The sequence below is a fragment of the Orycteropus afer genome, unplaced genomic scaffold (assembly GCF_000298275.1).
Source record: "Orycteropus afer afer isolate SDZICR_OR568_19922 unplaced genomic scaffold, OryAfe1.0 scaffold00694, whole genome shotgun sequence".
NCBI lineage: Eukaryota > Metazoa > Chordata > Mammalia > Tubulidentata > Orycteropodidae > Orycteropus > Orycteropus afer.
In genome coordinates, this window is record NW_006922281.1 from 141661 (window position 1) to 161842 (window position 20182).

Here is a 20182-nt window from a genome sequence, read left to right on the forward strand (position 1 = left end):
TCTAACAGCTGCCTGTTGCTTCTCAGTTCTCTGCAGATCCTTTGCTGGGGGCCCCCCACCCTCATTCTGTAGTTGCTGAGCTTCCGTTTCAAGCCCTTGGCATTCTGCAGTATGAGCCTGGTCAGACCACCCCTCCACCTCCCCCAGTACCAACTCAGTATTTGGCTTTCCCTAAATTAGTGATAACTCCCCTTCCACATCCAGCTTCAAAGTGATTTCACCTGATAACTACCAGGAGGAAGTGAGAAGAGAGCTGTTACGTTGTAGGGAAATGCATTCAATGTTACAAGACAAAAACGTTAAGAACTGCTGTATAGAAAATGAATTTACTCTGTAAATTTCCACCCAAAGCACAATTAAAAAAAAAAAGAAAAAACCAAAGGTGTCACCACTGCCCCGTTTTCCACCATCCTCACACTTTGTATGCGTGCCCTTCTCTGGTTTTCACTGGGTTTCTGAGCCAAGAGAGATGAATGTGTGTTGCCAGCCATCTTGACCCAGAAAACAATTTCCACTCACACTCCCCCTGCACTGTTGCCTTCATCCTAGCCCCTACATGTCCTTCCTGGCTCTGATGATAAATTGGTGGGTGCTCTGCCATTCCCATGACTTTTCTGCAGTGTGATCTCTTTGGGGATGGAGAAGCTATAACCCTTGGCTGAAGCAGAAAATCCTGTCCCCATGTGCAGATGGGACTGCAGATAAAGGCTTTCCCACGTCGCAGGCACAGGGATCCTCCCCAGTGTGCCTCTGTAAAAGGCACTGGTCCTTCAGCCCAGGGTTCCCGTCAGGTCACGGTGCGAGCTCAGGCTTCCGTGGGCTTGGGGCCTGCAGAGGGCATGTGACTGGCTCCCCTTCCTAGGGCACTCTCTGATGGCGTGGTGGGAAGAGGCTTGGGCTGAAGGGGCCGGCCACTGCCGGCCCTGGGCCGCCGCCCAGTTCTTTCACCAGTGTGGATCCTCTGGTGGTGGAAGAGGGCTGGGCGCTCGCGGAAGGCGCGGCCGCACTCTGGACACACGAAAGGCTTCTCCCCGGTGTGAATGCGCCGGTGGCTGAGGAGCACAGCGCCCTTGGCGAAGGCCTTGCCGCAGTCCCCGCAGCGGAAGGGCCGCTCGCCGGTGTGCAGCAGCTGGTGCTGCGTGAGGTTGGAGCTGTGGCTGAAGGCGCGGCCGCACTGCGCGCAGGAGAAGGGCTTCTCGCCGGTGTGCACGCGCTGGTGCTTGAAGAGCGACGAGCCCTGGCTGAAGGCGGCGCCGCAGAGCGCGCAGGCGTACGGCTTCTCGCCGGTGTGCGTGCGCTCGTGCTGGATCAGGTGCGAGTTGCGGCAGAAGCGGCGGCCGCACTGCGCGCAGGCGTAGGGCCGCCCGCCTGCATGGATCTTGCGGTGCTGGCTGAGGTTGGAGCCGTGGCTGAAGGCCTTCCCGCACTCGCCGCAGTGGAAGGCCTTCTCCACCGTGTGGATGCGCTGGTGGCGCACCAGCGAGGAGCTATGCCGAAAGGCCTTGCCGCACACTGGGCACGCGTACGGCGTCTCGCCGCTGTGGATACGCTGGTGCTGCGTCAGGTGCGATGTCTGGCTGAAGGCCTTGCCGCACTCGGCACACTCGTAGGGCCGCTCCCCGGTGTGGGTGCGCAGGTGCTTGAGCAGGTCAGAGCTCTTAACGAACACCTTACTGCAGGCCCGGCATTCGAAGGGCTTCTCCCCGGGGAGCAGGCCAGCGCCAGAGTGCAGGGCCTCACCCAGCTCGTGCGGCTCCTGGCCGGTGGGCAGTGCCTGAGTTTCCCTGGTCAGAATGGCCAGCGCTTCTTGCCTGCACGAGGGCAGCTTACCCCCAGCGTGAACCGAGACACGCGAGAAGGTTCTCCCAGGGGCCTCCCGCATGTATGGCTTCTGCTGCGCCTGCACCGTCAGCTGCTTCCCTGGTGCCGGGCCATCTGTGAGGACCCGCCCCTTGGGGAGGCCACTCTCCGAAGCCCACAGTGGGGTGGTCAGCCGCAAGCTGATGCTCGCCTCACCGCTGTTGGAGCCTGGCAGGAGCTTCTCCCAGTAGATCATGGACACCCCAGTGGATTTTCTCTCCCCAGATGGAAAGGCACTTTGCTGTTCCCCCAGGTCACAGGTGCCAGCAGGGGGAAGGACTCTGGGAGACGTTGGCAGAGGAGGACTATCCAGCAAGGCCGTTTCTTTAGAAACATCCCCATTGTCTGCTGGACACCGGGAACCTGAAAGCAGAGAAAGGGTGGTTATATCTGGGTCATCCTGGCCAGGAGCCGGAGGCCAGGGCAGGCCCAACAGGCAGGGCAGAGGGAAGCCTGGGAGCTGAGTGTGTTAACAGGGGCCTAGGCCTGACCAGCATCTAGGGCCCTCGCAGTCAAGACACTAGACCTGAGGCGCAGAACATGGAGGCAGGGATGCAGTTGGGCCTGGCTCCTACCCAGGACCCCAGCCATTGAGCAGCGGTTATGTTCTGGGTCTGGTCGGCACTAGAGATGGGTGTGTAGGCCTTATGGCGTTCCGCTTTGTGCTCACTGTTCCCTCCGCCTGATGCCCTTGCCTCCCATCACGAGCACTCATCAGCCTGCTGTGGATCCTTAGTCTGTTTATAGTTAATGCTGCAGACTTTACTCAGGAATCCGGTTTACCAGCCACTTCTTCCCTTCAAGGTAGGCCCAGAAGTGCCTGGTTGTGGCCATGTCCCCAGGACCTGGAACATGTGTGGCCACATCAAGTACTTAAGACACACTGATGGACAAGGACATGAGGGACGAAGGAGAGACCACAGATGCAGCAGCAGGACTTACGACGGGCCTCTCCATAGCCTTGGGGTGACCTTGTATCTGAACCCAGCGCCTGTCCCTCAGTTCGCCCTTTGCCCTTTTTGGCAGCCAAGACTGGAGCTCCCAAGAGAGGCTGATGAGGGAGCCAGGCAGGGAGGCAGAAGAGGAGAGTGTCAGGAGGGTCTGAAAGGGGACAGAGAGTTTTGGCCAAATTCAAATGCCAACCTCACCCTCACCCCAAGCCCTCACTCACCAGGGCTAGGCCTCCTCTGGCCTTTCCTTGCTGTGACTGGGGCCGTGTCCTTCCTGTTGGGAACCCAGGGCTCCTCGCCACGCTCAAGCTGGATAACCACTGGGGGTCGGGAGGCTGTGGGCCCTGTGGGGGAGGACAGGGCTGGAGAGGGGCTGGCCCCTGCTCAGGGCAGTTCACCTCCCGACAGATGGCAGGGAAACTTGTGTCATCTGTGCAGCTGGGAAAACCCAAGGGTCGCGCCACATCGTGCTGTGCACAGCAGGGAGGGGCTCACAGGAGCTGTCCAGTGTTCTCTCAGCAACCCGTTGGTGGTGTCAGGGGAAGGGCAGAGCTGGCCAGACCTCAGTCTCCAGCTTCCAACCTCTGCCTCATACGGCCCCCAAGGCAGTGGGGGTGGGGAGTGCTCAAGGGCCCCAACCATACCTCCCACGGTGGGGGGGGCTTACCCAGTGAGGCCGTGAGTGCGAAGTTCTCAAGCATCACATGACGATACAGGGCTCTTTGGGCCATGTCAAGGAGCCCCCACTCCTCCTGGGAGAAGTACACAGCCACATCCTCGAAGGCCACCAAGCCCTGCAATGGCAGGCAGGAGGAGATGAACACAGTCCGAGCTCTGTGACTCAGGACTCAGCTCCCCGTGCCAATGGCCGCGTCCCGTGATGTCTCTTAGATGCTTACCCCAGCCCCAGCCCAGTCTTTCTATGGACGGCACTTTTCTCACCTGTCCAGACCTCGACCATCCACCCTCCCCGTCCAGGCCACTGTCGCCGTCTTAGCCTCTCTGCGGGCCACTCTGCACAAGGTGACCAGCACAAGCCCCTGGTCAAGACAGCAGGAGTCCCCCAGTGTTCTCACGTCCCAGCCTTTGCACAGGTTGTCCCTAGTCAGACACGTTCTTCCTGCTCTTGCTTCATGCAAGTGTCTAAGCTCAGCGCTGGGGCCGTTCCTGGCTGAAGTGCAATGGACACTTCAGGGCAGCTCCTCGGGCCTGAGACCCTGCTCCAGTCTTCACAGGAGTGTCCCCAAGGAGGTGGTGGGCACGCGAGAAGCCACCCCCTTCTCCCTCCCCAGCCACACCTTCTGGAGCTCCTTTCTCGCCCTCACCCTCACTTTGCTGGTCTGCTTTGCAGACAGTTGCCCTGGAGGCCGCTCTTCCCTGTCCTTGGCCCTAACGTCCCATTCCTCACCAAGTTCCTAAGAGCCTCTGTCCTAAAACCAATTCCCAGGCCCTGCCTCATTCCCAGCCTCCAGGATCCAATTTTAGGCAACTCCAGGGCCACGTAACACCTCCATCTTGGGCCATCAAAGACTCAGCGGTTGGTCTCGGGTCCAATCCTCCCTCTGAAACCCGCTTTCCCTCCATAGTCCTGTTCCTGTTTACAGCAGCTTCATTCTCCCAGGTGGTCAGCTAAACGCTCGCGATGGCCCTTCATTCAGTACCTTGTGGTGTGAACCCGATGCATCAGCAGATGGATCGGGGAAACTAATCGCTTGTGCTGCTGCCACTGCTCCACTCTGCTCCAGCCACCATCGTGGCCTACCAGGTGCGAGGACTCTGCTACAAACTGCACTATAAAAGGGGGCAATGGCCACACCTCAGTTTTGTCACCAACTGCATGGCAAGCATCAGCACAACTCCAATGCCCACCTGGAAGTGGATCCAGGCCTCACCTTCCCAGATCTCCATCTGTTGCCAGTCACCTCCACGACAAAAACTCCTTCCCCCTAACCACCCAGAGTTAGAGCAGCAATCCTGAGCTGGGTCAAAATTCTCCAGCCACCTGCAGCCAGGTCACAGGGACCTGCACAACTCCCCGTATTTCCCAGGGGTGTACACAACTCCTTGTATTTCAGACCAGCTGGCCTGGTCTGCCTCTCTCTCATCTCCTGGGACTAGGTCACAAGTCTGATCTTTCATCAGCTGCCTTCCAGTATCACCCAGCCACCCCAAGCTGAGTTTACACCATAGCATCTGTCCTGCCAGTACATGCTGGTTGCCGCTGTGGGTTGGTTAGTTCTCTATAATGGCTCCCCGAACCCATCAAATCAACAGAGACTACTACATATACTTAGAAAAATCCAAGCCCACTGCCATCTAGCCGATCCTGACTCACAGCGCCCCTGGAGGACAGAGAACTGCTCCACAGGATTTCTAAGGCTATGGATCCTCACAGAAGCAAAGCCCAAGCCAAACCCACTGCCACTGAGTGACTCCAGACTCACAGTAGCCCTAGAGGACAGAGTATAACTGTCCCATTGGGTTTCCAAGGCTGTCAATCTTTATGTGAGCTGATGACTCATCTTTCTCCTGCAGAAGCGCAGTGACTCTCGAACCTACTGCAGCCGAGTATTTTAACCAGTATGCCATCATACTTCTTCCTATGCAACCACTGCCTGTCAAGTCGGACCCAACTCATAGCGATCCCTCCTTGGGTTTCTGAGGTGGTATCACTACGGAAGTAGATTGTTTAACCTTCCTTCTGAGGAGTGGCTGGTGGGTTTGAACTGCTAGCCTTCTGGTTAGCAGTCCAATGTCTGAGACACTGCGCCACCAGAGCTTCTTCCTATAGTTACTCATTTATTATAACTATGAAGGGTACAAGTGGAGAGATGCATTAGGCAAGCTCTGGGAGGGTTCCTGGCATGGGTCCCCTTCCAAGGAGGTTCTCGCCAATCCAGAGGCCCCAAAGACGGAGTTTCAAGGTCCCACATCTCCTAGTCATGGGGACTGCAATGAACATGCATGACGTAGGTCTTAGAGCAGGTAAGACCAAGATTGAGTCAATTAATATGCATGCCTGCATCAGGGCCCCTCACTTCCTCAAGTTCAGTTCGCTGGGGGGCTACTTGCCCAGCTATTTGAGAAAACAAAAGCATCTTGATTGCTGGCTTACTTCGAGACACAGAATCACACCAAGTTCTTTGTCCCCCACCAGGACTTTTTCCTAGCACCCTCCCAGTGCCTCCCCCATTTGGTCTCCACTCAGCAACAGCTGGGGATAGTTTTAAAATCCTAACTCAGCGCAAGTCCCTCCCCGGCTCCTGGCACCCTCAGGACAAAGTCCCAGCTTCCAGGCCTGCCACCCAGGCACATTTCTCCTCCCTCCGGAGTCCCTCCGGACACACCTCTCTCCTCTCCTCTGCTCTGCTCTCCCGACACACACCTCTCTCCTCCCCTGCCCCTCCAGGCACACCTCTCTCCCCGCCCTTGTTCCTCCGGGCACTCCTCTCTCCCCTCCCCTCCCCTGCTCTCCAGACACGTCGAGAACACTCAGTCCCGGAAGCCCGTCGGCTCAGCCGCACCTCCCACTCTCTGCACGTGCGGGACTGCTTCCTCGGACTCCCTTCCTACCTTCACGCCCTTGGCTGCCAGAAGTGGGGAGTGCACTGGTTGCACACATGTGGCCTGAACACCGGGGACTGGGGCGAGGGGCTGTCCCGGACAGCGGGCGAGGAGAACCAGATGCCCAGAAAGTCTCTCCCTCGGCTGGGACTCACCCGCGCCGGGTCCGTCGGCGCCACCACCGTTGCCATCTGACCCCGTGGGCGGGCCGACAGGAGCAGGTGAGCTGGGCTGGGACCCGGGCCCCGCCGACCCGGCCCGCGGCTGGGGGCCGGCAGCGTTGGGCCCGTCTCCTCGGCTGCCAACGCGCAGAATATCCAAGACGCTGATACCCGCGGCCGCTGAGGCCCCGGGGAGCACGTGGCGCGGGGCGCGCACCGACGGTCCCACGGCACCGCCCACCGTACGCTCGGGGAAACCGAGGCTGGGGGAGCGAAGCCGCTCGCCTGCAGGGACGAGGGGCGTGCAGGTGCGGGAGCGAGGCGGGGCCTCGGCTGGTGCCCGCTCCTTGCCCTTGCCTCTGGTCTCAGATCCGCCCGGGACAGTAGACCTATCCCACGTTCCGGCACCCACCGCCGGTGTGGCCCGACGCCGGGCAGTAAAGTGACAGTCCTGAAGGCCGGAAGTCCAGCCCCCTCCCTGGCCTTATTGGTCCAATGCGGGCTGCGAACAGACGCCCAGCGCCTTCTGGACATTGTAGTTCCCATCCCGGCTTCCGGAGCCCGGCCATATCTCCACGACAACGAACAAGAGTCACCGCGGGGGGCACTGGGAAAGAGAGTCCCGAGGCCGAACTCTATTTCTTTGACTGAATACGTGTATCTGCATTTTCCATCACTCTGTCTTCCCTTTTCCCGGAATACCAATGACACGAATGTTAAACCTTCTGTTTTTGACCCACGGATCCCTGAGACGCTGTTCAGGCCAGGGGACACTAAAGGGGAGAAACCACACATTCACTGAAAGTTCAGTGGTACTTGAATTCTGGTCTTCGTCCCAAGTCAGCCTGCTACTGTACTTTTCAGAATCTTCAAATCCTAGCTCTATACATTTTGTTTATAAGCTACATTCAGTGAGACAGGATGGGGTGTTTTTACTCCATCTTACCTGGAACTAGACTTTAAATGTGTTTTTAAGAATCTGTTATTTTTGAAGGAAGAACAGGGCTTTTTCTCGTGAATGAGACAAGGTGGAGGAATCCTAGCAGAAGGGTTTGTCTGAACGATAGTCTGAATGTGGAACAGCCTGGATTTGTAGGGTCTGTACAGGAGTTCCTGTGGTCCAGGTGGCTTTCTTTATGCTGGATAGGGGAGCATGAGTGAAAGGAAGAAAGTGGGTAACGATGGAAGGGCCTTTCTAGTCTTTCAGGTTTGGATTTCATCCTAAGGGGAAACAAGAAGTCACTCACTCCACAACCCCAGAACCAGGCAGAATGGTGAGACTAGACTGCTGCTGTGTAGGGATTGTATCAAACTACAGAGTAGAGGCCCTGTCTCCAGAGAACACCAGCCTCCAGGGGACACCACTGGAGGCATCTGCCGCTAGGTTTGTCTAGAGAAGCTCTAAACCTGGAGGGCAGTCCCAACATACTGGCACTGACTTAAATTTCTGTAAAACTTCCTAGGACCCTTGATTCCTCCTGTCACCTTGGTGCTAGAACTGGGGTTCCCAGGTGGTCACCAATTAGAGATGGGGCTGGAGATTTTGAAAAGGGCCAGGTACTGAGAGCATGGCAGTCATGTGGCTGGGAAATGAAGCAGAACTCACTGGAGGCTATGAGGGGAAAGAGGGATAGTGGGTGCTCAGCCTCTCTGTGTTGAAGCATCCCGGGAGGGTCTTCTCCTTCTCTAGAGGCCAAAAGCATTAGCCACTATTAACATCTACAGCCTATGTAAAAGTTTTTCTGAATTCACATCCTATTTAGTATTTTAAAAATATTCAGGGCCAACACAGATCTGTAAGATCTGGGTATTTTAGCTCCTTTGGAAAAAACAAAAGACCATATGATAAATCCCAGTCTTTCTTTCCCTATTCTTCAATGGGCCATCTCTATCTTGGTAGTGGGGGACTGGAGAGTGATAACGGCCATTGCTGCTCGAGTTACAAGGAACCCCCTTACCCGATCATGAAATCCACCTCCCAGGACTCCTGACTCCCCAGTCCAGGGACCCCAACAGCACAGTAATAGTTTCCAGGTAGACAGCTCAGGTGAGGCAAAGCACACAAAAACTTGATTTTATTTGCTCTGACAGTGATCTTGGCTGTAGGACAGTTCAGGTCTGCATGTCTTGAAAGGCTTCACACAGTCCACACAGCTACAGTCAATATAAGAGTTGTAATGGTCCCTGTAGACATGACTTCTATCCCATGTAGTATGTCATAATCTCCCCTAATTCTTATTACTTCACACCCAGTGTTTCTTTACCCACTTATGGTACATACATAGACCCTGTAGTCCTTGGAGTCAGTGACTATGCCTACTAGGGTCTGGCCTTCCAATGTTGTGACTTCTGACCAGGCCCAGCTCCGCCTCAAATAGTAAAAATGAAACATGAAATGACCCCTTGAAACAAGGGATCCTCTTTCTGCTGCTACTAGACCACTCAAAGGTCTCAGACCAACAACCTTCTCTCTCAGGGTAAGCACTGGGTCTAAGCAAACCCTGGAATCCAGGCCACAAGTTTGACCCATTGAACTTTTCAGACTTTTCTAGGAAGGAATCTGCCATCTCACTGTGTCCTGTGTGGCAGAAGCTGTTGGGTGCTCCCTGAAGCTGTTACCCCCTTGTCATAATGACATCAGCTATTTCTGTCTTCAACTCACCACATGAGATGAACAGAAACCCAAGGACAAAAAGACTTATTCAATAAAAACTTTAGTCCAGAGCAGACCAAGGTGGGGGTTTCAAGGCTGGGCGATTCTTGGGCTCATTCACCAAGCCATCATGTGCATCACAGACAGACTTTAACAATATTCATGAATAAAAACTTTCCCTAGAAACTCTCCAAGAGACACTCCATCAAATCCCTTGCCAGAACTGCATAATTTCTATGCTTAACCCAGTCATGGCACAGAGGGTCACCTTCTCTGAACACGTGGAAGGTGACTGCCCTATACAGGTATAGCCAAGAGGGTGAGAGGGAGTGTTTTCTGGCACAGGTGCCATCAGTGAGGCAGCTATGCAAAGGTTTCTAGGCAAGTCAAAGTTGTACGTGGCCTCTGAAAGTTTCCTCGTGTGGCATCTGCACAGTATCTCTTCAGTGTGGTTGTTCTGTTGCACTGAGTTCAACTTATAGCCAAAAATCTTACTCACAAAACCTACTCTTTAGCCTCCCCTCAGTCTTGATTCTTTGAATGCTGAACACGATTATAGAAATATTAAAGTTTTTCCACATTCACTGTATCCAAGATTCTCGATTGTGAATCCTTTAACACAGAATGAGACAGGAACTGCAGCTGGAAGCATTTCTACATTTTGTGCACATGCATGCCATTTCTTAACTGAAATTTCTGATGCTGAATAAGTTTAAGTTGAGGCCAAAAGCTTCCCCACACTCACTATATTCATAAGGTGTTTCTCCAGTGTGAAAGCCCTAGTGCCAAGCAAGACTATAGCTTTCTCCCAAGGCTTTCCCACAGAGGCCACGCACATAAGGCCATTCCTTGGTGTGAACTTTCTGGTGTTTAATAAGGGTAGAGACCAGGCTAGAGGCTTTCCCACAATCGCTGCACTCATAATGCCTTTCTCCAGTGTGGACTCTCTGATGCTGAGGGAGGCTGGAGTTGTGGTTGAAAACTTCACCACAACCACTGCACTCCTAATGCCTTCTTTGGTGTGGACTCTCTGGTGCTTAACAAGGGTGAAGTTCTGTCTGAAGGCTTCCCCACATCCACTGCACTCCTAAGGCTTTTTCCTAACAAGAACTTTCTGGTGCTGACTGAGTTTAAATGTGTGAGAAAACGTTTTCCACATTCATTGTACTCAAAATCTTTCTTCAGTATGACCTCTCTGGTGCTGAACAAGACTAGCTTTCACCAAAAGCTTTCCGACAATCACTGTGTTCCTAAGGCCCTTCCACGGTAGGAACTTTCTGGTGCTTAACAAGGATGGGGGTGTGCCTGAAGCCTTTCCCATGTCGGTTGCACTCACAAGGTCTTGCTCCACACTCGTCTCGAATGAGAGCAAGGTTTTGCCTCAAAGTATTGCCACACTCCTTGCACTCATCTTTTTCCACTGTGAACTTTTATTGTGCCTAACAAGTGTACAGCAATACTGAAAGACTTTCCCACATTTACTATGCTCATTACGTCCTTTCTCTAGGATGAGTTTTCTAGTGTCAAAAGAAGGTGGAACTATGGCTAATGGCTTTCCCACATTCAGAGCAAATTTAAGCCTTTCTCTGGTGCTTAATGAGATTGGTTGTAGTCGTTGTTAGGTGTGGTCTAGTCGTATCCGACTCACAGCAACCCTGTGTACAACAGAACGAAACACTGCCCAGTCCCGTGCCAGCCTCGTGAACCCTGCTATACCTAAGCCCGTAATTGCAGCTACTGTGTCAATCCATCTTGTTGAGGGCTTTCCCCTTTTTTGTTGACCCTCCTCTTTACCAAGCACGATATCCTTTACCAAGCATGAGGTTGTAACTATGGTTAAAGGGTCTTTATTTGCTGCATTCATATTGGCCTGTCTCCAATGCAAATTTTCTCATGCTGCCAAAATAGAAAAGCTGTAGCTGATTACTTTCCCACAATACTCGCACTTGTAAGGTTATTTCTCTAGTATAAAGTTCCTGGTACTTTCATAAATTAGAGATGTCACTGAAAACCTTCCCACACTTCTTACTCACATGGGGTGTAAGTAAATCTTTCTGGTGTGGATTTTTTCCCAGTATTTTGTTTAGGTGAAAGTTTACACAGTGAATTACACTCCCATTTAACAATTTTTATATAAATTTTTGTGTGTCGTGGGTTATAATTTTCACAATGTTCAGTATTCTCATTATTTTGTTTGTATTATTTCCATTGATCTAGTTTCCCTTCCCCTCCGTTTCATCTTTGCTTCTGGGTAAATGTTGACTATTTGGTCTCATGTAGTTAATTGTTTAAGGGACACATTACTCACAGTTGATGTAGCTTATTTTATAATCCAATCTATTGTTTGGCTGAAAGGTGACCTCTGGGAATGGTTTCAGTCTTAGGTTAAAAAGGTACCTTAGGGCATTGGTGTCAATTTTTTGATGATGAAAAAAGGTATAATTTCTCCTTGAAAACTTTCCTACATACTGCACATCCACAGGGTCTCTCTTCGTTGTGTGCTCTCACGTGGTTGTGGAGGGCAGATCTTGTCCCAAAGGCCTTCATACAACTGCTGCACTTTAAGGGCTGCTGCTCTCGACTAGAGTTGTGTGGCAAAGTCTCACACGTGGTGCTCCCATATGGCTTTCCCCAGTTTTGGGTGACCTAGTGCAGGAAGAAGCTAGGTATGTCCCAGGAGGCCTTGCCTAACTTCTTACAGCTGACAAATTTCTCTGAGGTATGGTTTCTGCAGTGCCTGATCACAGCTGAATTTGTCACAAATGAGGTTCCATACCTACATCTAAATGGTTTCTCTTCACTGCCCTGCTTCTGGTGGTGGTACAGGCTTGAGTTGAACCAGAAGTTTCTTCCACATGTCCACCATATGTATGGTTTCTGCTTGAGGGTGCTCAGCCAGCAGTAAACTGTTTGAAGACAAGTCCATACATGACAGAGGACCCCCTCCGGGGGTCCTGACCTGTGATGCTTTCTTCAGAAATATCTTGCCTTACCTTAAGTGCCAGCCCCCTCTACCCTCACCTTGCAGCCCACCAGCAACCACAGCATCCTTCTAAACCTGGGACCCCAGCCATTATCTGCTCCGGGCCACCATATTCCTGCCTTGGGCACGTCCAGCCCAGATCTCTCCTTTGAGCTCCAGACCTGCATTTCCAGCTGCCCTCATGTCTCCACTCAGGACTCAAAATGCCCACAATCCCGCTCCTCCCAATAACTTCCTGTACTTCCATCCTTCTGAACACTTGTAATGGTCCTTCACCATGCACCTTCAGTCTCACCCCACATCTGATGCAGCAAGAAATCCTGCCACCTGTACTGTTAAGTCCTATCCAGAATTCCCACTTCCCTGCCCATCTCTGGTAACAGCCACGATTCCTGTTCATATGGACTATTGTAACAGACTTCTCACTGGTTTCCCTGCCTCCACCTCCCCCACGGTGTTCCTCAAAAATCAGCCAGAATAATCTTTAAATCTTACATGAGATCATTTCCTTCCTCTGTCCAAGACTCTTCTTGGCTCTCAACACTCTTAGGATGAAGGCCTAGCTACTCAGCTTTCCACTGGAGGTATGAGCTCATGTGCTGTTCCTTGCAGAGACACTGGGGCTTGGAAGCTTCTGGATAGGAGCCTGGTGGACCCTCCTTCCCCTGTGCTGAGCCCACTGCCACTGCAATGTGTGGGCAGAGCAGTGCCCTGAGAGGCAGCAACAGGGACAGGGAACTGGGCACTGTTGTCCCCCTGTGCCCAGCTGCTGGCCAGAGGTCACAGAACATACAAAGGCACAGTAGCCTGTTCTCTATTTGCTTTCGGGAATCTGCAGCCAGCCAGCCTCGGCTCCTCTGATCAAGTAGAATCATGACATTCCCAAGGGCAATGCCAGAAGTCCTGCCCCACCGACAAGGGTTGCAGGAAATGAGCTAGTGCCCCACACAGCATTCTACGTGATGGAGTTTCTGCCCTACACTCCCTTCTGGAAAAATGCACCCTTCTTGTTATACTTGATGGAATGACCCCTGCCACAAGACTGATAAGACAACAGCCATGCCCTGGTCTCTCAGCAGACTCCAAAGGTTTTACCACTGCAATCAAGAATCTGACTCCTTCTCTCATGTTTGCTGAGTTCTTTTTAAGCCTCACCTTCTTTCCCTTCTGCCCCCACTTCTGGACAGGGTAATAGAGATGCCCTCATGTCTGCCTCTTCCTTTGGTACTGCCAGGAAATGTAAACCTTACAAATATCCTGCCGATGAGTGGAAACTTTTCCCCAATCCCACCCCTTTGAGAGTATAAAGCCCAACCCACTTCCTCTGCTTTGCTCAAGCCACCCGGGATGTGCTTGTGATTACCCAGCCTTCCCTAGAAGTGCCCTGTATGGGCAATAGACTGTCTCCCAAATGTTCTTAGTGTGTGAAGTGTAATCAGCCTTGACACCTGAAGCAAATTTTGGTCCATCCTGTTTATTTCAGATGACCACAAAATGTCACACATGACACATGTGAAGTATTCCTGAGTCGTGATGTTCCCACACTGAGGTTGACCATGTCTGATGCTATCTCACAAAGGGCTTCTCGTGGCTGTGATTACTTTCACGCTGAAAAAGGATAGAGTGGCAGCTATCTTTAGATTGAGTGCATTCATATGCCTTTCTCTCATGTGGACACTGGTGCTGAGCAAATACGCACTTCTGACTGAAAGCTTTCTGACATTCACCGTGCTCCTAAAGGATTAATCTGGTGTAAGCTTGTTGGTTTTTAATAAGGTTAGATCTATAGCTAAAGGCTTTTCCACTCTCAGTATACTTGATAGACTTTTCTCTGGCATGAATTTTCTAATCATGAGTAAGGGTGAAGTGCTGGTTAAAAGCTTTCCTACATGTGGTACATTCACATGGTGGTTCTTCAGCATGAGTACTAAGACACAGAACAAAGTAAGAGCTTCAGCTGAAAGCTTTGCCACGTTTGCTGTATTCATCACACGTTTCTCATGTGTAGACTTTCTGTTGTTGAACTATGTGAGACTGGTGGCTAAAGGCTTTCCCACATTTGCTGCACTCTTATAGCCTTTTTCCAGTGTGAAGATTCTGGTGTTGGATTAGAGTAGAACTTTGACCAAAAGTTGTTCCACACTTCATATACAAGGCCTTCCTCAAGAGTGAATTTTCTGATTTTTCAGTTTAGACAGATAACTGAAGGCCTTCCCACACTCCTTACACACATGGGAGGTTTCTTCGGAGTGATTTTTTTTTCTTTGAGTAACAAGAGTTGTCTTCTCCTTGAAGGCATTTTAATCAATTGGGCATCTTAAGGCTCTCTCTTCAGGGTGAGTCTCTTCAGGTTGGCTAAGGAGGGGCGCTCTGGTGGCATAGTGCCTAAGCCATTGGACTGCTAACCAGAAGGCTAGAGGTGCAAACCCACCAGCCATTCCTGCGAAGGAAGGTTGGAAATCTACTTCCATAGTAATACCACCTTGAAAACCCAAGGAGGGGTTGCTATGAGTTGGATCCGACTCAACAGCAGTATAGTGGAGCTTTTCAGTAAGGCTTTCCCAGAGTCATTGGACTTGAAAGGTTTCTGTGTGGCATGGACTCCCACGAGCTCCTCGTGATTATAGCCGTATGGCAAAGCCTCCCTGCACTCAGTGCTCCTGGGTGGCTTCCTCCTGCTGTGGGTGGCCTGGTGCTGAAGGAAGTCATAGCTGTCTGGGACATCTTTACCACACTCTCTGCTTGTGGAGAATTTCTCTGTAGTGTGGCTCCTCAGATACATAATCAGAATTGAGGCCTCACACTCCTCACAGATGAAAGGTTTCTCTCCACTCTGAAGTCTCTGTTTCACTTAAAGGTTTGAGTGGAGTCAGCATTTTCTCCCATATGCTCCACATGTGTACATTTTCTATCCAGAGTCTGTTCCCTGATGCTTATCCATGTACAAGATTTCTCTGAAGAACTGACCATGCATGTTATAGGAGTAGACCTTCTGGATAGAAGGACTGGCACTGGGACTCCAGACCTATAACGTTACTTCTCTAGAATCATACTGTCCGAATGGTGCCTCCTCATCTTCCCTTAAAAGTGAACCACCTGAAATACCATCTTTACACATAACGCTCGGTAGGAGAGAATGGATTCATCATTATGAATATCTAATACACTCAGAAGTGATCTCCCTGTTCTTGCAAAATAAAGGGGCCGCCATTGAAGCAAAGAAGGATCTATCATGTTGGATAAACAAAACAAAAACAAAAACAAACCCACTGCCACCGAGCCAATTCAAACTCATAGCAAACCACATTGGTTTCCAAGGGTATAAATCTTTACAGAAGTAGATTGCCTCATCTTACTCCTGCAGAGCAGCTGGTGGATTTGAACCACTGACTTTCTGTTAGCAGTCAAATGTGTTACCTACTACATCAAGGGTCTAGCAAAACAACAGTCCAAGCAATTCTGATCAGAATAAAAAATTTAATATGGTTGGCAGGATCTTCTGCTCACTCTGTCCCAATAAGATTCAGTATGGCTCTTGTGACACAAGGAAGCCCAAACAAGAACATAACATCCTGCTACCTCTTAAGACTAGGCTTTCAAGGACTATTTAAAAATATGTGAACATCTCATAACAGTTAAGTGAAAATTGACATTGGAGGGCCCAGTACAGGGTGAAGAAGTAGTGAAAGGATAAGCCCTTAATGTCAGAGAGGTGAGGGGAAGCAGGAACCATACATCAGAAGGGAAAAGGCAAGAGGATGGAGTGTCCAGAAGAGCAGAAAGAAAGTGGAACTGAGAATGGGAAACTCACCTTGGCAATGGGACACTGACTTGCTCTGGACAATGCCTAGGCACAATCTAGCCAAGACCAGACCTAGCCCTACCTCCAATCCCACTACCCAAGGTTAGACTTCTTGGCCTCTGTTGTTGTGGCCAGAATTGCATCCTGCCACCCAGAACCCTAGGGTTTCTTGCTGTGTTCCAGCAAAATGACCCCACGGGGTGGAGTGGCCACAAGTCCTGTGGGGGAAGCAGCAGGTAAAGGCCCTCCCCTGTCTGTGCATGACCTACCCTGAGGAGAACCATGAGCCTGCTTCATCTTTATTACCAGACGGACAAAAGAATGTCAAAAAGTGCACCATTCTTTAAGGATACGGAAAAAAACAATCACCAATGTTATATGGAAAGGAAAGAGACCTCAGATAAGCAAAGCATTATTGAAGGAGAAGAACGAAGTAGGAGGTCTCAAACTCCCGGATCTCAAAACCTACTATTATAGCTACAGTAGTCAAAATAGCCTGGTATTGGTACAACAAGAGATACACAGACCAGTGGAATAGAATTAAGAACCCAGAAATACATCCATCGACCTATGGTAAGCTGATCTTTGACAAAGGGCTGAAATGCATTAAATGGGGAAGAGATGACCTCTTTAACAAATGGTGCTGGCAAAACTGCATATCCATTTACAGAAAAATGAAACAAGATCTGAACCTCACACCATACACAAAAACTAACTCCCGATGGATTAAAGACTTAAATGTGAAACCTAAAACTATAAAGTTGCTCAAGGAAAAAAATAGGGGCAAATTTCGGGGCCCCGATTTATGGCAAGGAGCTCTGGTGGCATAATGCCTAAGGCATTTGACTGCTAATCAGAAGGCTGGCAGTTCAAACCCACCAGCCACTCCTCGGAAGGAAGGTTGGGCAATCTACTTCCATAGTGCCTTGGAAACCCAAGGAGGGGTCGCTATGAGTCAGATCCGACTTGATGGCAGTGCGTTCATTCTAATTTATGGCATAAACAGACTGTCAAGCATAACCCAAAATACGCAAACAGCAGAAGATAAACTAGATGAATGGGACCTTCTAAAATTAAAATTTTATGTGCTTCAAAAGACTTCTTCAAAAGCGTAAAAAGAGAACCTACAGATTGGGAAAAAATATTTGGCAATGACATATCAGACAGGGGACTTATCTCTAAAATTTATAGAAAATTCTAACACCTCAATAACAAAAAGACAAACAATCCAATTAAAAAATGGGCAGAAGACATGAATAGACACTTCACCAAAGAGGATATTCAGGAGGTGAACGAACACATGAAGAAATGTTCATGATCATTAGCCATTAAAACCAAAACCAAACTTGCCATCAAGTCGGTATCTGACTCATAGTGACTCCTCCTTGGATTTCCCAGACAGTGTCTTTATGTAAGGAGACCACTCAATCTTCTTTCCAAGGATCAGCTGGTAGGTTTGAAACGCTAGCCTTCTGGTTAGTAGTTAAATGGCTTAGGCACTGCACCACCAGAACTCCTCATTAGCCTTTAAAGAGATGCAAATGAAAACAACAATACCATTCCTCCCAGGAGAGGTGCACAGCCACCTCATCAAAAGCACCATACCCTGTGATGATGGAGACAGTGGATCCTAGGGACCAATGAAGCGACACTTTTAAGCTCCGGGTTTGTGTCCAAGGACCTCTTGCCCTTTCCGTGGTAGCACCCCTTAGATACATCCCACCCCTAGCTCACCCTCCTCCTTAGGCTCCCACTGCAAAGTGGACAGCAATTTGCGACCATCGGTGCCCTCTCATCCTCCCAAGTCCCACTGGTCACTCAATCTGAGCCACTGCATCAAAAAGTAGTTGACATTGTTCAACCTATGCCTAATACCCAGACTTCTCTCCGCTGTACTTCTAGTCAGCTTCCTAGATGTTCCCCAGAGTGTGCCCTCTGCCAATAATGAACCCCAGGCTTGATCTCTCCTGCAGATGCCTTGGTCCCTGTATGGCATGCTCCTTGGTGCAATCATCAGTTTGAACAGCTCTCTTCTCACAACTCTGGGTGCCCTCCTAATCTGCCACGGCCCTGGAACAAATTCCTCTCACCCAACCTCTCTACAGACCACTCTGCACAAAACACCAAGAGAAAATAACAGCCAAAATCCACTTCCATTCAGAACAATGTGGAACAAAACTCAAAATCATTAAAGGAAAAAAAAAAAAAAGACCAGGTTTGCTGGTCTGATAGAGCCTGATGTAACCCCTGAGAGTATGGCCCCTAGCTGCCCTTCAGGTCTGGAATTGAACCCAGTCCTGTGGCTTCCAGCCAAACAAAAGACAAGAATATGGGCTGAACATTTACATTAGGTAGATACACTCCTTGAAGAGATCAATCCTGGGAGAATAAAAGGGCTATGCGTGCACAGTGAGACAGCTCAGGGGGCAGGAGTACATGGAGGAAAGGACACAGGGAAGAGGTAAGTATAGAGAGGAAGTGAGAGAGGAGCTGTTGCATTGTGGTAAATTGTAGTCGATGTCATGAGACATGTGAGCTGCTGTATGGTGAATTTGCTTTGTAAACTTCCACCCAAATCACAATAAAAATTGGAAAAAAAAAAAAAAATCCACTTCCATGCCTGTCTTGCATCAAAACTTCCAATAGCTAACACCACTAGGAGCTGTCCCAGCTCCATCCCGCAGCTGCAAAGAAACACCCAGATTCCCAAACCCTGTGCCACTTAGAGGGTAAACACAGCTACCTGATGCTCCTGCAGTTAGCAAATCGTCATTCTAGAGAGGCAGCCACTTGACCACGCTCTGCATTAAAACCTCACTGCACTGCTCCCTCCACACACACACTCCAACACTATGTCCACCTCAGAGACCCTCATCTCTACCTTGTTCTAAAGATCTCATGTCCTAAATCTCACCCACTGCCACCACTACACACCTTGATTTTGCTGACGGTTCCTAGCTGGCCTCCTCGCTTTTTCCCCCTGCCCGAGGCTGTTCACACACCAGCCAACAAAGCTGTTAATGACAGAGTGGAGGGCCAGCTCCTTCTTGTCCTACTGCAACCTAAATTCTCCGCTCAGGCTCTCCATTCTCGCTACCCGCACACAGACCACTGGGCTGGGAATCATTGGCACAGACTGAAAGGGACCCTGTTCTTTAGGATTCTGGGCTTCCCAAAGGAAATGGAATGGCACACACCCATCCGCTAACGCGGGGGTCTTAAGACGTTGTGGGCAGCCGCCCTACGGGTGTCTGCGAGCGGAACCCTTCCCTCACCTGAGACGAATTCGATGGCGCCGCTGCTGCCATGGCATCCTGCGGAAAGAGCTGGCACGTGAGGGGTGGGCCGCCAAGAAACACCACCGACGTCTGGATGACCTCAGGCACTGGGCGACCCTTCCGAGCCTCCGTCTCCCGCTCCATAAAGTGGGAAAACACCCAGGACGCCTTACCTGGAAAGGGCGTGGGGATGGACAGACTTTTGAGGAGTCCCGAAGGACACCTCATGGGCCGCACATCTTACTGCCGGGGAAATCGAGGTTCGGGGAGATGGAGACATTCGCTCTGGGGACTCGGCTCTGACGCGCAAGGGCGCGACAGTGGGGAGGGTGCCTTCTCGGTCTTACCCATTTTCGTCATCTAAGGCCCAGACGCTGGGGTCGCGGAGCCCTCGGAAGGGTGCGCCGGCACAACTATCCGGACAGCACTGGAGGCGGAGGCAGATGCTCACACCGGCGCAGAAAGAACCTCAGCTCGAGGCCGGAAGTCACGTCTCCACCGGCGCGCAAGCGTGGAAATGCCCCTCTCCTTGGCCGTCATTGGCCAGCGACCGAAGCGGCGCATGGCGCAGCGCCTTGTGGGTAACGTATTTCGCACCGCGGTCCAGCAGCACTTTTCCCGATCTCCATGGAAACAACCAAGCGACACCGCGAGGAGTGCTGGGAAATGGATTCCTGGTCTGCCGGTCTACAGCCGGCGCGTCCTAGCGCAGCAGCGGCGCGGTCCGTGGGAACCCCGGCACGGGGCGTGGCTGGATCTTCAGCTCCAGGTCCGAGACCATGGCGGCACCAAAGGACCCAGCGCACGTGGTGCAGGATCACCAGGCCCCGACCTGGCAGGATTCCAAACCTCAGTGTTCAAAAGCCGCGACTGAAGGCGCCTGTGCTGGGATCACTTTCGGCCCAGTCCTCGTGTCCGGGATAGTGGGGCT

The 20182-nt window shown here is 51.2% G+C and overlaps 1 protein-coding gene across 1 annotated transcript; it reads right to left on the bottom strand.

The window, feature by feature from the left end:
* Nucleotides 1-805: 805 nt before the first annotated feature.
* LOC103211094 (zinc finger protein 324A-like) lies at nt 806-19602 on the bottom strand. The gene is made up of 7 exons (XM_042783136.1): nt 19599-19602; nt 19249-19424; nt 6530-6986; nt 6384-6397; nt 3478-3604; nt 3032-3154; nt 806-2223 (listed from the first exon to the last, which is right to left on the bottom strand). Exons 1-7 carry the CDS (start codon nt 19600-19602, stop codon nt 806-808), a joined length of 2319 nt encoding a protein of 772 aa, XP_042639070.1.
* Nucleotides 19603-20182: the final 580 nt, after the last annotated feature.